The following is a 21,361-nucleotide window of genomic DNA, read 5'->3' as shown; positions in this document are numbered from 1 at the left end:
TCTTGTGTTATCCCTTTGTTCCAGAACCGGGGTCTCTGTTCTCCATAGCAAACCTCAGATTCTTGCTTGTACCTGAGAGACAGGGTCATGGCAGGAGGCACACTCACCTCCCAACCTGCCTGTGAACTTGGGGACTTGCCCTTTGCACAGGCTGATGTCATAATGGGATTCACTTTATTGTCTTTTCCTGACTTTGTCCAGGTGGAAGAGATTTCCAAGAGTGTGTACATCTGGTACCTGTATGCTGGCAAACCCAGCTGGCTCCTTGGCATTCAGTTCAGGCCGCTTATGGGAAGTCTGCTGTAGACTTGAGGACACAAGAAATCTTCTTTTTCTAGCTTAGTTTAGAAGTATCATCCAGGTGCCCTCATTCTGCGGGGCAGCTGGCACTGTGTGTAAAGCCAAACCCATGGAGCTGGTGTTGGAGCCATGGCTTTCACCAGAGGGAGGTCCTACAGGTCAGACGAGAGCCATTCACCGAGTGTGTGGCTCCAGCGGTGCCGTTCAGAGGCTGCCTAGAAGGAAGATGGCTCTTTGAGTGTGGGGCACAAATGGTGACCTCAGCACAGTTACACCTTTGCTCACTGCAGTTCCACAGAGTTTTGGTTCTATCAGGCACAGTGGGAGGGACCGGCAGTCACCCCAGTGGGCTCATGCCAGGAGTAATGGGTGTCTGTAGTCACAACTGTAGGACGTGCTGGAGTGTGACTGTGCTGCAGCAGTGCTCAAGCACAGCTGTTCCTGAGCAAACCCCTCTGTTCCACAGCTTTGGGCTGCCTGGTTCACCTCATGTTCAGAAGTGAAGTGATTTATCTGGGAGATTCTGGTTTCCTAAATAAAAAAGGAAGTGAGGGCGACTGGACTTGTGGTCAGAAGACGAATTCTCCAGATGGTAAAGCTGTATTTCCAGTGGAGGCTGCAATTAGAGTTGGCAATGCTGCAGGATGCACTCCTATTCCTACCCAACCAGGAAAGGCAAAGCTGTGTCCCCAGCAATGGTGGTTGTGTTGGAGCTTGAGCTTTCCTCTCCAGCACTGCTGCCTGCACAGTGCCAGACAGGCTGGGTTCGTGTTAAAGCCCTGGAGCGACAGTCACTCCAGGGTCACTGATGATGCCAGGCCCATGTTTGCTGCTTCCTGTCCTTGTTCTGTACAGCAGGCTGATATCTGAGCACTTCCCTGTGTTTGCAGTGGGGCAGTAGTTCCCCTGGATTTACGGGGAACAAGGATTTGATGCGCTGTGATCTGCGCTTTGGTGCTCTGTCCCCAGCACCATGCTGGCTGCTGCTCCCAAAGCTGCTCTCCCCTTGACTTTGGCAAAGAGAGAATACTTGCTGAATACAGGGCACAAACCCGGGCTAAGGGAGCTGCTGGTGTGCACTGCAGGACATCCTGCTGTCTTCTAGGGAAGGCAGTGCCAGGGGAGCAGTGTCGTGTTGGAAATGATTGGTACTGGTTGCTGTGACACCTGTTCAGGTGTGGGAGCAGCCCTTTGCTCCTTGCTGCTCCCTGGGATGCAGTAGCACCTACGCTGGCTGGACTGATCACTGTTTCTCTGTTTTATGTGTAAATCTCTATGTGGTGAGGGTCAGCTAGGGAAGAAAAAGGGAGTGGGAAGGAGGGAAGATTTTGCATCCTGCTTAAATGCGAAAGCCATCCGTAATCCATTCATTTACTAACCTTTTTTTTCCAGTGCCATAAAGCGCAGAGTTAATAGATTCAAGGAGGGAGAGCTTCAAATGAATGGGGAGCTTTGGAGAACTTGTGATGAGAATAGGAAAGACACCTAAGGCTCTTAAACTTGCCACTGGTGTTCCCAGAGACTGGAATGTGACAGCTGCTTTGTGGAGCTGTGGTCAGATGAAAACATTCCTTGTGAGAGGTCCAGGTTGTGTCCTATGTTCTCTTCCACAGAACCCACATGCAACACCATGGTGCCTCTGTGAGTATCTGTGCTGTCTCACGAGGGGACATGCTGCCAGGTGTGTTCGTGGGACGGGCTGCTGGTGCTCTGAGTGGGAGGAGAACACTGTGTTCAGACAGGGTGCCCAGTGCTGCTGCCTGCTTGTGTTGGCATTGCTGGGAAGTGTTCCTGGAATTCTCACTGGCAATGTAAGAACCATTCACAGGTGGAAAGAAGCGATGGGTTTGAATTAAAAACCCTTTTGAGCAGCTCTTGGAGTGCCCCAGCAGAAGGGAGGCCTCAAACTGGAGAGTCCTCTGGTGCCCCTGAGACACAGCAATGCATCAGCGTGTGCTGAGTTAAACCTCAGTGTAGCATAGTGGGAACTGTGTGGGGTGCAGTGCAGATTTCCCACCCATGCCTCCTCCAGGCACTGGTAATGCGTGTGTCTCCTGTCTGCATTGCACCTGACCTAGGGCTCATTCAGTATGTCATTGTGTCTGCTCAGAGCCTGCCCTCAGTTCCAGGCCAGGAGGCGAGGACTCTTACTGGGTGTTAGCTCTGCTGTGGCATTGCATGGCCAGGTGCATAAGGGTGGGTTCTGCTGCCGAGATCCACGACCAGGAGAAGCTGCTGGGATGTAGATGCTGAAAGGGTGGGGTGGGGCTTGCTAAGGGACTGTAGGACACTCACAGAAAGAACAGAATTTCCAGCTTGTTGGCCTCAGAGTCAGCCACAGTCTTCTGCTTGGTCAGAGGTGCCTTGTCTCTCCTGCCCAGTCTGGTTTTTAGGTAGAAACCCTGATGTTCCTTAGGTAAATTTCTTTTGAAGAGGTGGCTGGAGGCAGGGCCCAGTGCTCAGTCCTGTCCCTGTGTGCCCTGACTCTGACCCAGCTGTCTCTATGGATGTAAGTGCTTTGCTGTTCATCAACTCATTGACTTTATCTCGTTTTACTTCCCGCTCACGGGCTGCTCTGTTACAACAGTCTTTCATAGGATATTTGCTAATGGTGAGCAAACTTCTCCACTCCTGTGATGTGACTCCACTTTTGTCATGTACATGATTTTATCTGTGTGTGTATCTGTATATATATATTTATATATATATATGTGTGTGTGTATATCTACACACAAACATACACACTGATCTATTTACAGTGTTCCCTTGCTATAAGGCTGTATGTAAAACTGTTTGGCTTAGGTGCATCCTGCTTGGAGAGCTTGTGTTCTGTGCCAGGATGCAAACTGTTCCTGTGCTCTTGGCCAGAGCCTTACAGAGAGGGAGCACTGCCCTTTGTGAAGTCTCCTGGTTGGTTAGTTCTCTCCCTCTCCATGTTCTTAGCGTGTGCTAGTCCACGGGCCCTGTGCATGCTGGCTCCCGCATGTCAACAAGCCATGCCTTGTTCTGAGCTCTTCCCAGCTAAACTTCCCACGTCCATTAGGCTCTTCCCTGCTGCTGCTCTGCTGGCCTTGGCTGGCCCCCAGCCCTGGACTAGCCCCGCTGTATGCTTGGCTGTCCAACTGCTTGCTTGTAGTTTGAACTCCTTAGATGTGTTGGTTTTAAGATGAATGTTTCAGTGAATGTGTCTGGCTCCTGATGGCCAGAGCCCTCCCACCTCAAACGAGTCCCTCGGTTGAAGTAAGCTTGGCTATTGATGTTATCCCAGATAAAGCTCTGGTTTTGGGGAGATATGTGCATATGAGGAGGGAATTGGGCTGGTGGGGGCCAGAGAAGGATTCGAGTGCTGCAATATGTACCCTTATTGCATAGAATACTGTGTTTACATGTAAAATAATTATTTTATTTTTTGCCATCAGGGTTGTTCTCAATGTTAGAGTTTGTTTCTACTGAGTTGGGAACCACCAACCATCAGCTGGAAGCATTGGAGAGGGAAGGGCCTGACCGGATGGGCTCTGTGCCTTCCACATGTTGGCAGGAGAACGTGGCGTGCCATCTGCATCCCCAGCAAAGCAGATCCCCAAAAAGCTGAACCTGGGATCTTGTGTAGCTGAGGGTGATGGTGATGTAGTCAGGGCTTGCTTGAGTCCTGAGGAGGGCAGGTGTTCCTGGGCATGGCTGCAGGCTAGGCAAGATGGCAGAGCAGCAGCAGGCAGACTGATCTGGGAACGAACCTGTGGAGTGGGAATGTGACTGAGCCTGGGTTCAGTCATGCTGAGGGCAGCAAGGCTTAAGGCTGGTAGCCATTCCTTTGAAATCAAGCCACCTCTGAGAGCAGAACCAAAGGCCCTGGTTCTTGCAGGGTAGGAGGAGCCTGAGCCAGCGCTCTGCAGGTGCCAGGAGACGCTGTGGTACTTCCCCTGAGCTGACCTTGGAACACTGAGCATCAGATGGCCTTGGAATACTGAGCTTTCCTGGCTGGTTCCTTGTGAACTTGTTCTAACTGTTGTACCACAAACGTACTGTTGATATGAGAGCTGGGCATTGTTTAAGCCTTAGACGTTGAACAGTGATTTAGGTTTGAAAACACTAAATGTAGGATATAAGGCTCCTGTTTCACTTGAGCGTCGAGCTAATGAGACTGTGAGTGACATGCTTTCACAACTAAGCTTATTTCAGTCATCGCTTCACTCCCTTGGATTTTCTTGCCTGGTGTTTAAAGACTTGTCATGCTGGTTTCCACATCCTTAACAGACACCTGAGGCACTTAGGTAATGTAGAAATAAGAGATTACTGGGATATCTCAGATCTGGCTTTTTTATTTTTTCAACTATGGGACATGTGGTTTAGAGAAAAAATAATGGATAATTGAAACCATCAGACATAGAAAAATCTGTCATAAAAATGGAAAAGTTTTTCACTCATGATGGCATTGATTTAGGAAGATGTAACATGAATTGATGTAGTTTAGTTTTTTACTGTACAGTTTTCTGTGTGAATCAAGCATGTCTCTTCCGAGCTGAACATTTTCAGTTCCTTGGAAACTTGACAAACTAAGGCAGTTCCCAAGGCTTGTCTGTGACTATAGATGCTGCTGGGAATGAGACTGGGCAGGTAAATAGTTTGAGGTGGAGCTTTTTTGCCCAGAATGCTTCAGAAAGTCCAAGGTGGGATCCGGGTTACTTTTTTGGGGGGGGCTTTCTCTTATTTAAAGGCTTTATCTGCCGTGGGTCTGTGTTGTCTTTGAGACTCAGTGGTGTAAAAGCCTCTCACCAAATGAAGATGCTTCTCATTTGTGTTGTTCTTGGGAAACTGTTGAACAAACTGGGTGGAATAGAATGAGATTGATTTCAATTGTAATGGACAGGCATCTCCTGCTCTAGCTGCTGCTGTGATTACTGGAGTGGCAGAAGCAGTTCCAGAGACCTGCCCTGGATTTCTGTGTAAGCACAGAGCTCAGGGCAGGAGGAGCAGCCGTGGGTAAGTGATAGCCTGTGGGTTCTGTCTGTGGTTTGTGTTGGAAGTTGCAGCTGCCCCTGACTAACTGCTATGCTCTGATTCAGTGTGTGTTTGGGGGAGTGATGGGCTTTTAAAGTCAGATTTAGTGGTAAGAGCTGGTGGCCTTGATGGCCTTGTTACAAAGATGTTCCTCCTACTATGCTGTGATGGTAATAAACTCATTTTTATTTTGCAGAAGGTGTAAAAGCTGGCTCTTGCTCTGTGTGCTTACCTCCTTTGCTCTGTGTGCTGCTGTGAGTCACCTCACTCATGAAAACACCAGAAACTATGATCTTCTAGACTGGTTGTAATTTTCAGTTAAATAGGACACTTTAAAAGGTTTAAATGTGTCGGTTTAGTGCTCCAGGCTATGGAACATCCCTTTTCTGAGGTCAGTGTTAATTTTATGTTGCATTCAAGGCACTGCTGCCTCAGCTTTGCTGGGCTCTGTTTTTTCTCTGCCTTTATGTGGCTTTCCCAGTGGGTCAGGAGACGCGGATTATAGTCATCCAGGTCTTCATTCACCCATTTTGGTATTAGCACAGCAGTTGCAGGTGTTTGCTCCTTTTGGAGTTGGATTGAAGGCTTCGGGAACCTCAGCAGTTTGAGGCTTCTTTGTGCCCGTTCTGGAAAGATCACTTTGAACACAAACTGAGCAAAGGTGGCCTGTGGTGGCTGACCCTGCCTGAGCAGGGGCTTCTCAAGGGGTCCCTCCCAACCAGGGCAGGTTTGTGATTTAGGCCTGGAACTGTGTGGGCCAAGCAGTGTTTGTTCTCTGGCTCCTGCTTCCGGGGATGAGCTTTGCTGTGGGTTAAGTCTCCCAAGGTCCCTTTGGCATGTTGTGGAACAACAGTAATCACAGACGTGGAGTTTGAAACTTGGGAAAGTTGAATTGGAAGTTCTAAAACTCGAGGGCTCTAGTTGCATTTTAGTGCAATGCCATTTATACTGGTTCAGTCCCCATTTCTGGGGGAGCAGAGCTGCTCACAACAGAAGATCATTTTCAGAGTTATGTTTCTGAGGACTTTGTTTTACAGTGTATATGTCTGTCTTTTGGGAATAGAGGAATCCTCCAGAGTAGCTCAGTCTGTAGCATTTCAGTGAACGTCAGTTCTTGTTTTTCTGATTACATGTTATTCTTGTGAAGATTTTTATCTTTTTGGTATCAATACTACATTGCAGTCAGATGGTGCAACCCAAGCAAGGGTTCGAATGGTCGGTGGGACCTTCATTCCTCTGGTGTAGAACATGAAACTTGGTTTTGGGTGCAGATTTCAGATCTCCAGATCTACTTTGGGATGAAGTTGTATTGTGGACTCTTCCAGATAAAATGCCAATAAGCTCTTAAGTCCCTGCTTAAGAGCCTGCATGCAGCCAGGATTGACAGGTACTAATCCTACAGCTCCTCTTTATCTGTTCTTGTGTTTTCTGCTCTGCCTACTTCCACTTTCTGCTTCCAGGTAATGGATGTATTCAAACGTGTCAGGTTAAAACTCTGAGTGCTCTTTTACTTGAATATAAAAATAGCACCCACTGCTTCACAAGACATGGCACAGTGTGATCATGTCCCTTTGTGGCACAGTCACACAAGTGAATGTGCCTTGGCCCCAGTGGTGGCTGCTGATGCCCTGGGCTGTGTTAGGCAAAGCATTGCCAGAGGAGGGAGGGGATGGTCCTGGCCCTCTGTTCGGCACCGGTGAGGCCACCCCAGAGCACCAGGCCCAGCTGTGGCTCCCCAGGGCACGAGGGACAGAGACGGGCTGGGAGGGCCCGGTGGTGCTGCAGGGCAGGAGTGTCTGTGCTGGGCAAAGGCTGCGGCAGCCGGGGCTGCTCAGCCGGGAGCAGAGCGGGCTCGGGGGATCCGTGGCTGTGGCACCTGCAGGGAGGTGCCCGGAGGTGAGCCAGGGGTGCCCAGGGACAGGACCAGAGGCCATGGCATGGACTGGATTCCAGAGGGTCCTTCTGGACCAGGGACACCCCCTTCAGTGTGGTGGTGGCACAAGCACGGGTTACCCAAGGTAGTGATGGAGTCTCCATCCTTGGAGCTACCAAAAGCCATCTAGACCATGGTTCTTAGCAACCAGCTCTGGGTGTCCCTGCTGGAACAGGGAGGTTGGACAAGGTGACCTCCACAGATCCCTTCCCATATGAGCTACGCCATTGTTTTATGATTCTGTATTAATTTCTATGGAGAGGTATCCTCCAGGTTTTGTATGACATCTGCTGTCTGTTGCCAGCACCAGTGGTTCTGCTCCAGCAGTGTTTTCTCTGGAGTGAACCAACAGAGGTTGGTTATCCTGCTGGGAAGCAGTGTCAGTGGATGTGGCAGGGGTGGACATGTGTGTTAGCAGCTTGGGGGGATTTGCCTGGCTCTGGAAACAGTATGTAGTGAACTTTTCATGTGCTGTACCTATTTGCCCTTTCAGCTCATGACACTCAACTGTTAAAAGTAATGAAATCCTGTTGCTTCTGGTGACTCAGTGTTGCAAGTATTTTGCAATCCCTGATACAGATCTGAGGGTTGTAGGGTGCTTGTATTCTGTGATCAGCTTAAATCTGCTACTGCTTTTCCTGTTGGACTCTCTGTCTGATGGCTGTATGATTCTTTTTATTCCAAACAGCTTCCTAGTTCCTTATTTTCTAGGCCTTGCCCTCCCTAATAAAAAAGCTTTTGCCGTTGTTGTGTGCCGAGGAAGCGAGCTGTGAAATGTCATGGGGCTGTGCAGTCTTGTACCCTTTTGCAGGAGTGAAAGTGTCTCAAGCATATGAGTGCAGGGGATAATAATGTGGCCTTGTACCTCTCCTGGCCTTGTGGCCACCCCTTTATAGAAGCAAAGAGATGGTCTTGGGTTCACTTGATAATTTCGGAGTGCCTGTGATGCTACTGCAGTGGTTAATCGTACTAGTGCTGGATTGTACAGCAAGCCTGGGGCAATCTTAGAGGTCACTTGTTGATCCTTCTTGCTGTTACCTGGTCTCCCTGTGCTTTCTGAGCCTGCTGAGGTCTGTTGGACGGGGCACTGAGCCCTTTGCTGAGGAGTGGAATCGTGTTCTGCTTTGGAGCAAGCTCACACGCTTGAAGGAGCCTGAGCAGCTCAGTGGCTGCTGCAGGCCATGAGGCAGAGCTGTAGGGGGGGATTGTGGGACAGGCCATGAGGCAGAGCTGTAGGGGGGGATTGTGGGACAGGCCATGAGGCAGAGCCGTGGGGAGGGCTGTGGGGAGAACTGAGGCACAGGCTGTCTTTCCTGCCTGCAAGGAGGAAGTGCTGAATGCAGAACAAAGGCGGGTGTGAGTTGGACACCACACAAGAGAGAAATCTCCTCTGCAGCGGGGAGTGTTCTGGAGGGCCAGGGGCTGTGTTCCCCAGGCACTCTGCTAAACCTGCCGTGGGGACAGCTGGGAAGGAATGCCACCACTGCGTCCTTGCCTGGCACTGCTGACGACTACTGGGTGCTCTGACGAGCCATCCACTCACACTGGCCAGTTCTGCCTGTCCTTGAGGATTTGAGAAGTCTGACCAGCTCTCCATGTTCCTGTAGGAATGATGATTATATTTCTTCATGCTTTTGTTGTCAGACTGAGTTCAGGTTGCCAAAGGCAGGTTGCTTGTCCAGCCTTCTGCTGTGCTCTTCCTACACCTCCCATGCACAGACACCGTATTTGGCTGAACCTTTTTCTAAAATTCATTTTTGCTAATTCCCCACCAGGCTGGTCAGTCCCAAGGGGGTGCGTCTTGCAGTCTGCCCCTTATCACCTTCTTGTGGCTGAGAAAGACATGTTTGTTGTTAATGTTGGTGATATGGCTTTCCTTTGTGACCTTCACTGTTTGTCTTGCTTAACATAACCAACCTCAGCTCTGGTCCATCTGATCTCTCACAGTGTGGACCAGCAGCAGGTGACAGGTAGCAGCCGTGGGTGAGTCAGGTAGGAGAGCTTGTGTCAAAGGTCCCTTCAGATGTGTGTTCTTACCTTGTACAGTCAGGAGCCTGGTTTAAAATGTAGGCTTAGGTGAAGCTCTAAAGCCTTGTCAGTGCTAAGTGGCCTGTGCACTAAGGTGATGGACCTGCAATACCACAGTGACCAGACTGGACCCAAAGTTTCTTTGGGATCTAAAATCCTGTCACAGGTGTATCAGCACTTCTGCCTGCTGTGTTGAACGTGCCTGCAGGGAGTTTTTCACAGCTGACCTCAGAAGCAAGTTGTGCTGTCAGTGACATGGAGCAGGGCTGTCCCTGTTCGGCTCGGAGGCACACAGGAGATTTTGGGGGTCTGATGCCATTGCTCTGCTCTTGCCCTGCCTCAGCTCTGCAATAACAGAGCAAGGTGATGCCTGTCACTTCAGTCAATCAGCACGTGAGCTGGGAAAACTTCTGGAACAGACAGATTCCTTGCCAAGTGTGGCTGATCAAACCCAGCTGCACCCAATCTCTACAAGGCAGACAGAAAAACAGTCCCCTGGGAATCAGCAAGTTGGGAGGCACAAGGACCAGACTACCAGAGGTGACAGGTCCCTGGCTGACCCATGGCAGCAAATTCAGAGCTACTTGTCTATGTGTCCAAGTTGGAGGTTCCCACAGACAGTGTGAGCCTGGCTCTTTCCAGAAATGCTGCTGCTGCTGCAGAGGGTCTGAAGGACTTGGATGCAGAGGAGCTTGTTATGAAGTCCTTAATGAGGACCAGCCAGCCATTATAGATGGAGGCTGCTGGGCTTCCACTCTACCTGCCTGTCTGGTACGGGAGTGTCTCGGTTACCACACCATCACCTCTGAGGTTTCTGTTGATACTCTGGTCTATGACTGATTACTGCTTCATCCCTCTCCTAAAATGGGCTCAGGAGCCAAGAACAGAGTGGCTGCATAGTGGACTGGCTCTTGCCATCCAACACATGTTTGTAACAGGATTTAAAGGCACACTGAAAAATGAAACTGATCACAACATCTCATGGAAGGAGACTTTATCCTTGGTTGGTTCTGCTCTGCGTTTGGCAGGATGGGGTTGTCAGGTTTGGGTTTGTGTTTCCTCTTACAATCCATTGTACAGATAAGAAATGCAGAATGAGTAGAAGATCCAGAAAATAGGTTATTTATTCTCCCCAGACTGTGTGTTTCACCCCCATGAGTCCCTCTGCCATGTCTGCAGGGATCACAAACACCTGTGTGATAGTTCCTGTACACTGCATCCTTCACAGAGACATCAGGGATTCCCATAAACAACAGTATAAATCTGATGTTAGAACAGAATGGTTTCTGAAACCTTAAATACTCTCTTTAAAAGGCCTGCTATGAGAACCCAGTGTGCTGGACAAGCCACGGGTGCTTTGCTCCATGAACTAAAGGTGGTGCTGAACGGATGCGTTGTGATGGGGTAGGGGCTGCCCCATGGAGGGGTTGGCTCCAGCAGCACAGGAACACATTAGAGGACTGGACAAACTCCAGTTGTAACTTAGGAGTGTGAAATACAAAGCTGCAAAGAAGTCCAGAGCTCATCATTTGAGAACTGAGGAGGTTCAGGTGTTTGCTGGCCACTCGAGGGAGGGTTTTGAGCTACTTGCCACGTTGGGGGTGTTGGGATCCATTGAGACAGAGTCCCCAGTAGAGAGAACTGGTGTAATTGTGCATGGCCCTGGCTAGAGCTTGTCTAAAGCAGTCAGTGTCACTGGGAAAACAGATCAGGTCTTAGGAGAAAGACAACGTAGCTTACACTGCTTGGGGATGTGAAGGTGAGAGGACCTGCTGGTGTCTGGGAACAGGTGAGCACTAGGAATTAAGTCATCTTGCTGGGCTCCCAGAATCAGAGCTAGCACAAGGACAAAAAGCAGTAAGCTACTTGTGAATGGTTGTTTGGGAAAGAAGTGGCTGGCCACTGGAGCAAGCTCTGCTTCCAGTGCTCAAATCAGATACGATGATTTGTATGAGCCCTGCAGCAAGGCAGAGCTGAATTACTGAGGGTGGTCCTTCTTGTCTGACTACAGCCCAAAGAAAATCTTTCCTCTGAGACTGGGAACTAGTCTGGTCGCATTCAGCTGGGAATCCTCTTTGGTGTGGAAAAATACAAGCAGTTTGGCATGTCCTGGGTGAGCCCACATTGTACCAGTAACAGACCAGGACTGACTGTGATTGCCCAAGAGGGTGACCAGGTGGGAGATGGGCCTGAAACTGTGGGACTGGGCACATTCCAGTGTGACAGTAGAGCTTCAAATGGGTGATGGCTCTGTGCTCCCTGCCCACCTCAGTGTTTCTCCCTGGCAGAGACAGCTGCTTAGTTTGAGAGGGTTATTTGCAGTCTCTGCAGAGGTGCCTGTCGCAAGGCTTATCTCTTGTGGGGGTCCATACTTGTGCTCTGCTCACTGTTCTTGTGGCTGCAAGTTATTCCCTCCCCATAGCTCTGAGTGGTTTGTGGAGGTGCTGGCTGCAGGGAGGCCTCTGCTGTCAGGATGGCCACCTCCCTCCACTTCAGCAGCTTGGCTTAAGTCTTGTCTGGAGGCACTCTGGCACCAGTGTCTTTCTGATAAGTGTAAGAGTTGCCTGGCAGATCTGTCCTCCCAAAACCCTGAGGTGGGGACTGATTACAGTGACTTTGGCATCTCTAGATGTTCCTCGGGCTGCTGTTCTGGATGAGTTGCTCATGACAAATGTTATAGATCTGATTGAAGTTTGGCACTTCAACTGGGAGTTGTTCCCAGCTTGTCTTCTCACTAGGCAGCAGCTGTGGTCTCCTGGTTTGCCCTTGGAGGGTGACGCTAAGCTCCCAAGGAGACAGTGCAGGAATGTATTGGGGCACGTGGTCGGAGAGGAGGGCTGTGAAGAGCCACCTTAACTTCACTGCCCTGCCTCTTTGGGCATCAACATCCCTGGAGTTGCAGGTGTTCCCTGGGATCTCATGAGGGATGGGCTATGGTTTCCTGTATCCTAAGCATTCCTGACTTTCTTCTAGTGGCACCGGACACAATTAACAACCATGTGAAGACCTGTCGTGAGGAGCAGAAGAACCTGCACTTCTTTGCCCCGGAATACGGAGGTATGGCACGGCTGTGGCCGCAAGCCTGGGTTTGTTGGCTTTACTGATGCTTCCAAGCAGTTCTGCACCTTGTTCTCAGCTCCAGGCTCCTGTTGTGTGTCACATTAACAGTTCTGAGCCATTTACCTGCTGAAGTGTTTCAGCTCCTGTGTCCTTTGGTAGCAGAGCAGAGAGAAGCTCCAGGACTGTCCCAGCCTGGCACAGAGCGGTGCTGCTGCGTGCAGGACTGAGTGATAACAGCACTGTTTCTGTGTTACAGAAGTTGCCAACGTCACCACTGCTGTGGACATCTACTCCTTTGGGATGTGTGCACTGGAGGTGAGTGTGGAGCATGGTCTGTGGGACAGAGAGGATAAATATGAGGAAGGAGATGGCTCTGGAGAAGCTGCGGCCATGGGTGGGTTAGCTTGGTAACAAGTTGTTTTCAGAACCAAGTGCACTTTGCCTTGGAGGGATCCCTGTGGAGGCTCCCCCAAGTGCCTCACTGAGAAGTAAATGGCTCAGTGATGTGTAGTTCTTCCCGAAATTCCTAACGGGTAATGAATATGGGTCTTGGCTAGTCCTGAGGTCTGACCCACTGGCTGGTGGGAACAGTCACTGTTGCCAATTGTATATAAATAATGTCCATGAATGCTCCCAGCTGGGAAGTGCCTGTTCCTACTGGGATGTCCAGAGCAGAGGACAGCTGTAGTCCATCCCTTTTTCTGGGCCAGCCTGTGCCCATCTGATAGAGATGCTGGTTGTAGTCAGTGTGAGTCTACACACCTGGTTGTAGCAGCTTTGTGGTTTCTCCGTCCTTGCAGTAAGTAGGCCCAAGTCCAGGAAATGGGAATTGTTGCTAGGAATATTTTCTGGAAAGAATTGTCAGAAAGAGCTAACACGAAGAACTTTCAACCTGCGCTGCACATTTCATAAACTAAGCAGGAAGAGAACTGTGGAAAGACGCAACTTTCGGGAAACAAAACTTGAGTCTAAAGACCTTCTCTGCAATAATTTCCAGCCTTTCCTAGCTGGGAATTCTTGTCTGTGTTGGCTGGAGCCTGTTCTGGATGTGCTGTGTGGTTGCTTTTGTTCTGTGCTATGGAGTTATTCACATAGCCAGGAGAGACACTGTCAGATCCTGGCAGTGATCCAGCACTGCTTCATTAGAGGATGGAATTATCAAGTAGAATGACAGGCCAGTGGATCATGAGGTTCAGGATGGGGACGCTTAGTGTCCAGGGTGCTGCTGTCAGAGTTCTCGGGTTTCCCTGGCAGTCTGTCGGGGTGCTAGGAGCGAGCTGTCATAATGAGGTACCACTCGCTCTCTCTCTCCAAAACTGTGACCTTAAATAGCCCCAAACAGCTTGACTGTGGTGATCTCATGCTTGACAGTGGTCTCCTTGAGCTCTCTTCCCTGCAGTCTGTCATTCCTAGTGGAGTCTGATGCTCTGCTCTGTTTGCAGATGGCGGTGCTGGAGATCCAGGGGAACGGGGAGTCATCGTATGTGCCGCAGGAGGCCATCAACAGTGCCATCCAACTGTTGGAGGACCCCCTGCAGCGGGTGAGTGAGGGGGGTCGGTGCCCTGCATTGCTCTGGAGGCATTGCTTGTGGTCTCATGCTGGTTTTGTCTTTAGGAGTTCATTCAGAAGTGTCTGGAACAGGACCCTGGCAGGCGCCCCACAGCCCGAGAGCTCCTGTTCCACCAGGCGCTGTTCGAGGTGCCGTCGCTGAAGCTGTTAGCTGCTCACTGCATCATCGGGCACCAGCGTGAGTACAGAGCGCTGGGAGCCACATCCCCTCATCAGTCTGTGTCCTGCAGAGCTTTGCCAAGCTGTCAGTGCAGCTGGGAACCCACCTCCCTGCTGCTCTGCATGGGCAGGGACCCAGCCGTGGGGTGCGGTGGTGGCCACTGCAGGGCCGGGAGGACTGTGGTGCCCAGCCTGCTCCAGGAGCATCAGAGAGCTCAAGACCTCTCTGCTTTTCATTACTTTTCTGAGTCTGGAACAGAAGTGCAATTGTTCTTTTTCCTTTTTTAAAAAAAAATAGATATGATTCCTGAAAATGCTTTAGAAGAAATGACCAAAAACCTCGACATGAACGCGGTGTTGGCAGAGATCAATCATGAGGACAGGGAAGGAGTCAAGATGATGTGAGTCCCTGTGCTGTGCTCTGGGGGCTGCTGAGGGCAGCACTGCTGGGGCACTGGGCTGAGCCCACTGGGTCTGCCTGGGACTCTGCCCATCACTTCAGGGGTGGTGTTTCACCACTGAGGGAGCCAATGGGAGCTGGAGGTGAAGGAGCAGTCTCTGCCTCTCTGGGCACACACAGTTCTGGGGAGACTCCTGGGTGGGAGGAGACCTTGCACCTGTGTCCTGGGAGCAGATTCCATGCAGCTGAGGTGTGAATCTTTTCCCAAGTGGAGGGGTGGGAAGTGAATATGCTGCAGTTGGAACAGTCCTCAGTGAAACACGGCTGAACCGTTGGGGAAGGTGCTCAGACCAATCACAGCCTTGTCAGATGAAGTCTTAATACCTTGGAGGAAGAGCTCCTCTGCTTTTTCCTAACAGAGCAACCTATTCCACACTCTGCACAGGGAAAGACAGTTTGGGCAGCTGTCAGTGACACACAGCACCACTTACACTGTAGGGGTGGCTCTCTGAGGAAGTGACTGCAGTGCATATGGAGCCAGTAGGGTGCCAAAAAGTGATTTTAGATAACAAAACCTCAATGTTGCCTTTGTTAGGCAACAAAGCCCAAAGTTGAGGGATTATCTGAAAAGGCTCAGATGTGAGTGCTGTGTTCCCAAGAAAAGCCCAGGCTACTTCCACGGGAGCCCAGAGTTCTGGGATGCTTAAGCTGCTGAACAAGAGTAACCGAGGTGACAAGGAAGAACGGCTCTGTCTGTTTGAGCACCTCTCTGAGCCGTAGAGATCCTTCTAAAAACTGACCTTTCAGTTGTCGTAGTGCTAGGAAATCATAGTATGGAATTCCCTTTGGAATGTTTTTGATAAAGGTTCAGAATGGAGGACAACAAATGAACAACCAAAGCTGTGCAAGAGAGATCCTTTACATACATGGGATGTCAGTCTGTGTGTGTTTGGCTGTCTGTAGACAAGCCTGGGACTTGCTTTTGGTAGTGCCATACCTCCGAGATGCTGGAAAAGGGAAAGGAAGCACAACGACTTGAAATGTCAGAGAGCATCACTTCTGAGTGGTTCATCAGACTGCCATGCAACCCAAGCTGCCAGAAAAAAACTTTTGTTGAAAACTACTGCTATGTTAGAGGATGGGACAATCCCAGCTGCTGGGGGTGTGGGAAGGGCTGGAGAGTGGTCAGGGAGCCAAGACAGGTATGCAGCCCACACCAGACCTGTGGGACAGCAAAGCGCCTGTGGATATCCTGCCAGTGTTTGAGCAGCTTTGCAGTCCCTGCCTCATCTCTGGAATGCTTCAGAGCAGCCTTGAGGCAGGGGTTTGGCTATTCAAAGTATTTATTGCAACCAGGGGCCTGTGTGGCAGGTGTCTGTGAAACACCTCGCCAGGAACAGTGTCACTAAGCCATCTTCCAAATAACTGTGCATTGGACAGCTCTGCAAGGAAGTGAGACCGCTCTGCCCTAACCAACGCCTCGTCTTTAGCTCCTATGGGTAGTTGTGTCCTTATGGTAAGATTGGAGCCTGTCCCATTGTGTGGCTGCCTCTGTCCGTACCCATCCTGCCCACAGACACAGCCCAGGACATGGGGATTTGGAACTGCACCCCAAGAGACCTGAGTGGATGTTATTGTGAGATAACATCAGCGCTGATGAGGCCACACCTTGAGTATTGTGTTCAGTTCTGGGCCCCTCAGTTCAGGAAGGATATTGAGGTGCTGGAGCAGGTCCAGAGAAGAGCAACGAGGCTGGGGAAGGGACTCGAGCACAAGTCCTATGAGGAGAGGCTGAGGGAGCTGGGGTTGTTTAGTCTGGAGAAGAGGAGGCTCAGAGGTGACCTCATCATTCTCTACAACTCCCTGAGAGGAGGTTGTAGCCGGGTGGGGGTCGGTCTCTTCTCCCAGGCAATCAGCAGTAGGACAAGAGGGCACAGGCTTAAGCTCTGCCATGGGAGGTTTAGGTTGGATATTAGAAAGAAGTTCTTTACAGAGAGAGTGATCGGGCATTGGAATGGCCTGCCCAGAGAGGTGGTGGATTCACCATCCCTGGAGGTTTTTAAGATGAGGCTGGATGGGGCACTGAGTGCCATGATCTGGTAATCACAGTGGGGTTGGATCAAGGGTTGGACTTGATGATCTCGGAGGTCTCTTCCAACCCAGTTAATTCTATGATTCTATGATAACTTCTCAGGATGTTTTGTTTTGTTTTGCAGCTTCTCACAATCTCCGGCGTTGGAGCTGGACAAGTTCCTGGAGGATGTGAGGTAAGAGGGTTTTTTTAAAGGGCACCTTTAACTGTGTGTGACTGGAAAAATTTCAGAGAGCCATAACCTCAGACCCTGCTCCTTTCTTGTAGGAATGGAATCTACCCCCTCACGGCTTTTGGGATGCCGCGGCCCCAGCAGCCTCAGCAGGTTGTGGCGAAATCTCCCATTGCTCCCCCATCAGTGAAAACCCCAACCCCAGAGCCCGCCGAGGTGGAGACGCGCAAGGTGAGTGCTGGGGGCTCCATTCCCCGGCCCATCCCCAGGCACGGGAGCCAGGCAGCCACTCACTGCGTCTGTGCCTCTGTTCCAGGTGGTGCTGATGCAGTGCAACATTGAGTCCGTGGAGGAGGGGGTGAAGCACCACGTATGTTCCCACTTCTAGCTGAGCTGGGGGGGGACCAGGGCAGCGGTGCAGAGCTCATGGCTCTGATGTGCTGCTGGTACCTGGGAGGACCCTGTGCTGCCGCAGCTGCCACTGCTGGGACCCAGAACCTGACTCGGGCTGTGCCTGCCACTGACCTGTGACTTCAGCCCACCCCCAGGCCCAGGTTTCCTGTGTGGGATGGTGCTGCCAGCTGTGGTTCAGGACGAAACTGGCTGAGGCTGCTCTGTCAGCCCTCCGTGGGGCTCTGGAGGGGTGGATCCCATCCTGGGGGGCATTTCTGGGGATGCTTTGGGCTGGCTGTGGCAGCCTGCAGGACTGCAGTCCTTCATGAGAACTTCTGTGCTCTGCAGCTGACACTGCTGCTGAAACTGGAAGACAAGTTGAATCGACACTTGAGCTGTGACCTGCAGCCCAGTAAGTACCTTAGCCCAGTAAATAGCCTTCTGACCATGGTGAGGTGCTCTGGGGCCAGCAGTGTGCTCGGACCAAGGACTGACACCCTTCCTTGTGTTGCAGATGACAACATCCAGGAGCTGGCGGCTGAACTGGTCCAGCTTGGATTCATCAGCGAGGTAAGCAGGGGCTCAGATAGAGCTATAGGCCTGTATTCATTTCTCAAAGTTCAATGATTTATGCCAGATCAATCCTTTTCTGAGGGGGAGGCAGGAGGAATAAGCAATGTCCCTGCCCTGGGGGGCTCCAGCCAAGCTCTCAGCTTGCAGTGGACTGGGCCTACTCCTTGTCCTTGTTCTTCCCAGGCTGACCAGAGCAGACTCACCTGTTTACTTGAAGAAGCGTTTAGCAAGTTCTACTACACTCGGAACGGATCCCTGACGGCAGTGACTGTGTCATCTTAGCCCCACGGCTCCCGGGCGGCCAGCGCGGCCTCGCTGCCTGCGACCCCTCTGTGTCTGCCCACCGCTGTCGGGCATCCGCAAGACCCCAGCTGCAGTGCTTGGAAGCTCATCCTGCATGTGCCGTGGCTGGGCTCAGTGACAGTCCTCCCTGCCCGCCTCTAAAGGGGACTTTGCGCATCAGTATTATTTCCAGCCCTGTTTTTGTTGGGATTTTGCCCAGATCATGCTGCAGAGCTGAGGTCTGGCTCGGGGTGTTCTGCAGCCCCACTCATGTGCATGGAGTTTGTTCTGTTTGAATTGTACAAAGTGTCTTTTGCACAGCACCGAAATGTTTTGGGGGTTTTTTTGTTTTGTTTTGTTGTGGGGTTTTTTTTCCATTTTTTTTCTTTTTTTTCCGTTTTTTTCCCCCTTTTTTTAATTTAAAGGTAAGCAGGGGTGAGCCCCTATGCCCCACACCCCTCTGCTCCCCCCGTCACTCTCCCCGTTTCCGGGCCGCGGGGCCCGGGGGTGGCTGGGCTCCCCACGCTGCCCGGCGCTTCGCTCCCGGCCCCGGCTGCACTTTGTTTACTGGTTCGCGCCCGCCCCGGGCCGCGGCGTGAGTCGGCCCCGGGCGACGGCCCCGTGGCCCTTGCAGCCCTCCCCCCTCTCCCCGCGGGCTCCCGGGGCTGCGGGGGCTGCAAAAGCCTCGTCGCCCCGTCCCGTCCCGGCGCGTGGCGGGGCTGAAGGGCGGCTCCTGCATCTCATTTCTATCATTTCCTATTTTTAATAAACTGTTTTGTAAATACGCGAGTGCCGCCTCTTTCCGGGCGGGGCGGGCCGGGGCCGCCCGTCCCTGCCCCGGGGCGGCGCGAGGGCGGCGGTGGCGGCGGCCATGGCCGGGGGACGGCGGGGGCCGGGGGTGTTGGCGGAGCCGCGGCGCCTGATGCGCTCGGGGCTGGGGCTGATCGTGCTGGGCCACGGCAGCCTGGTGCTGGGCGCCATCGTGCACGGCTCGGTCCTGCGGCACGTGGCCGGCGCCCGCCGCGCCGTCACCCCCGAGTACGCGGCGGCCAACGTGGTGTCGGTGTGCTCGGGACTGCTGGTGAGCGCGGCCGGGCCGGGCGGGGGGCGGCGAGCCCTGCCCGGCCCCTGTTGAGCGCGCGTCTCCCCGCAGAGCATCGCCGCGGGCATCGTCGCCATCCTGGTGTCGCACAACCTGTCCCGGGCGGCCCTGGTGAGTGCGGGGCTGGGGGGCCGAGCGGGCTGGGGACCTCGGCGCGGCCCTGCCTCGTCGGCAGCCGCTCCCCTGGACCTTGGCCCCGCGGGCTCCTTCCGCCTCGGCGGCGGCGGCTGCCGGGGCTGCGGGCGTCGCCTCTGCCAGGCTCGGCCCCGCCGGCGGCCCGGGGAGGGCGGGAGAAGCGGGGGCACCGTCCTCGGGCAGGAGCGCCTCGGTGGGTGAAGCTGCAGCCGCGTCGGGGTCCGTCATGGGCTCGCAGGGTGGCCGGACACGGAGCGGGGGGCGCGGGGTTGGGCTGCGGCGGAGGGGTCCCAGCGCTCTGCCGAGCGGGGCCTGTGCGGGGCCCCCCTCGGAGCCCGTGGGAGGGGGCGTCCGGTGGCGCCGAGCTCACAGGGTCTGAAGGATGTGAAAGGTGAGAGACGCTCATCCGCGGGCAATGAGCCGTCCTGGAAGAGGCAAGAGGGATGGTGTGCGCTCTCTCGGAGCTAATGTCTGCTGGGTTCCCAGCACGCCCGTGACCCTGTGGAGCAGCTCTGCAGAGATGGGGGTGCCCGGCCCTGGCATTTGCCCCAGCTTGGGCGAGCCCCAGTCGGGTGTTCTTGCTGCCCGCAGCACTGGACCCTCCTGAGCGTGTCCCTGCTGAACTGCCTCCTGTCCACCGCGTGTAGCGTGGGGCTGGCACTGGCCATTGCCCTCACGGTGCACGGCCGGGGCACACACCTGGTCAGAGGCTGCAACAGTTCTGCGCTGCCTGCGGACGCCCGCACAGCCATCGCAACCAACGACTGTCCCTTCAACACCACTCGCATCTATGTGAGTCTGTGGGCTGCCACACACCCCGCTCCTCCCATCCAGCCTCTTTCTCTTGCTGCTTCTTCTCATTTTATTTCTCCCTCTTCTCTCCTGTGCTGCCTGGCATGCAGGCAGCCTGGTGTGGTGCCCTCGTTCTGATGACACCCTGCTCCACAGGACACAGCCCTGGCCCTCTGGTTCCCTTCCCTGCTGCTGGCAGCTGCGGAAGCCGTGCTCTCGGGCAGGTGCTGTTTGGTTGCCCTGGTCTTCCGGGGCATTGGGCCCTGTACACGCAGCTGTGACAAAGAGCAGGTAGGCCCCATCGAGCCAGATCAGTCTCCCTTTATCTGCCCCACAGCTGCTGCCTTTGTGCTGCATTTTGAAGGTGCTGGGTTCTGCTGGGAACAAGCAGGCTGTGCAGCAGTGGGGAGGGGGCACGCTGACTTGGAACCTTTTCTGGCCAGCCTGGGTGCCAGACCGGTACCCCTTCATCTTGTGTAGTTGTGGACAGACCCTCTTCTTCATGCCCCTGAGAACCAGTCTTGTTCTTTCCTTGTGTAAACTGCCCATCACACACCCTTGCCACCCTCCCCTTCTTTTTTTTCCCCTTTTTTTTTTCTCTGTAGCTGGCCAGGCCAAGTGCAGTGATGGAGAGGTCACCCCGAGAGAGGCAGCAGCTCCTGGCAGGGCTGGCTGAGTCTCGTGCCTAGCTAGAGAGGTGAGCGCAGTGCATGGGCCGTGTTTGGGGACAGCAGGGTGCAGGCTCTGCCATCAAAAGGGCCCCTGCCCACACCAGCCTTTCAAAACACCTCTGCCCAAGCACATGGCCAGTGGTATCAGTGTGATACTGGGCCCTGCAGCATAGCCTTGCACTTACATGTGCTCCTTCCTTCCTAGGTGGTGCTGCAGGGAAGCTGCTGTGATCCAGAGCAAGGTGACATCACACCTGCACCATGCCCCTGCTGTGGTGTTGGTGTGGGTAAGGTGGGCTGCAGGGACGAGGGGTGTGCCTTCCTTCTCCTCCAGCCCCACCACCCCACTTGGCACAGATACTGCAGGTCAGAAAATGCTTTGGGCCCCAGACGCTCTCCCCTTCTTTCCCCAAGCTGCCAGGCCCTTCCTGGCATGCTGAAGGCTCTGTCGGCAGTCACGTCTGTCAGCAGTGACTGGGGTGAGCAGAGGTGCTGGGGCCCAAGTCCTGGTGGCACTGCGGGCAGCTCAGCTGGCTGTGCCCTTGCTCAGGCAGGGCAGGGAAGGTGAAGAATCCCTTTGGTGTGAGCCTCTGGCTTTCTTGAGTAAATAAACTTTTCCTTTCCACACTGGCTTCTGTGAGTGGCTCTTCTGGGCAAGTGCTGGCTGGGAGCTTGGCCTGCTGAGGGAAGGACTGTGCAGC

General features: G+C 53.1%; 2 protein-coding genes across 4 annotated transcripts in view; both read left to right on the top strand.

The window, feature by feature from the left end:
- Positions 1-18,744, top strand: part of NRBP1 (nuclear receptor binding protein 1) — a 33,387-nt gene extending 14,643 nt beyond the window's left edge. The window contains exons 8-19 of one of the 2 annotated variants that reach the window (XM_050330921.1): positions 2,888-2,911; positions 12,233-12,316; positions 12,576-12,634; positions 13,762-13,860; positions 13,935-14,067; positions 14,347-14,449; positions 16,665-16,715; positions 16,808-16,943; positions 17,029-17,082; positions 17,454-17,517; positions 17,620-17,675; positions 17,862-18,744. In XM_050330921.1, the coding sequence (XP_050186878.1) occupies positions 2,888-2,911; positions 12,233-12,316; positions 12,576-12,634; positions 13,762-13,860; positions 13,935-14,067; positions 14,347-14,449; positions 16,665-16,715; positions 16,808-16,943; positions 17,029-17,082; positions 17,454-17,517; positions 17,620-17,675; positions 17,862-17,960 (962 nt within the window). In that variant the 3' untranslated portion in view covers positions 17,961-18,744. The remainder of the gene's footprint in view (positions 1-2,887; positions 2,912-12,232; positions 12,317-12,575; positions 12,635-13,761; positions 13,861-13,934; positions 14,068-14,346; positions 14,450-16,664; positions 16,716-16,807; positions 16,944-17,028; positions 17,083-17,453; positions 17,518-17,619; positions 17,676-17,861) is intronic. The other variant, XM_050330922.1, reaches the window with a different exon arrangement.
- Positions 18,745-18,831: 87 nt separating this feature from the next.
- Positions 18,832-21,285, top strand: KRTCAP3 (keratinocyte associated protein 3). Of its 2 annotated transcripts, none has more exons than XM_050330927.1 (6): positions 18,832-19,041; positions 19,114-19,173; positions 19,789-19,989; positions 20,146-20,280; positions 20,595-20,686; positions 20,866-21,285. In XM_050330927.1, the coding sequence occupies exons 1-5, from the start codon at positions 18,832-18,834 to the stop codon at positions 20,676-20,678; spliced, it is 690 nt and encodes a 229-aa protein (XP_050186884.1). In that variant the 3' UTR covers positions 20,679-20,686; positions 20,866-21,285. The 2 variants fall into 2 exon arrangements, 1 of the variants encoding a protein (XP_050186884.1); XR_007630758.1 differs by having other exon boundaries at positions 18,867-19,041; positions 20,100-20,280.
- Positions 21,286-21,361: the final 76 nt, after the last annotated feature.

Source organism: Myiozetetes cayanensis, unplaced genomic scaffold (genome assembly GCF_022539395.1).
Source record: "Myiozetetes cayanensis isolate MyiCay16 unplaced genomic scaffold, myiCay2020 scf45, whole genome shotgun sequence".
In the NCBI taxonomy this organism is placed as follows: domain Eukaryota; kingdom Metazoa; phylum Chordata; class Aves; order Passeriformes; family Tyrannidae; genus Myiozetetes; species Myiozetetes cayanensis.
Note: the sequence above shows the minus strand (reverse complement) of the source record. Positions and strands in the feature narration are given on the sequence as shown.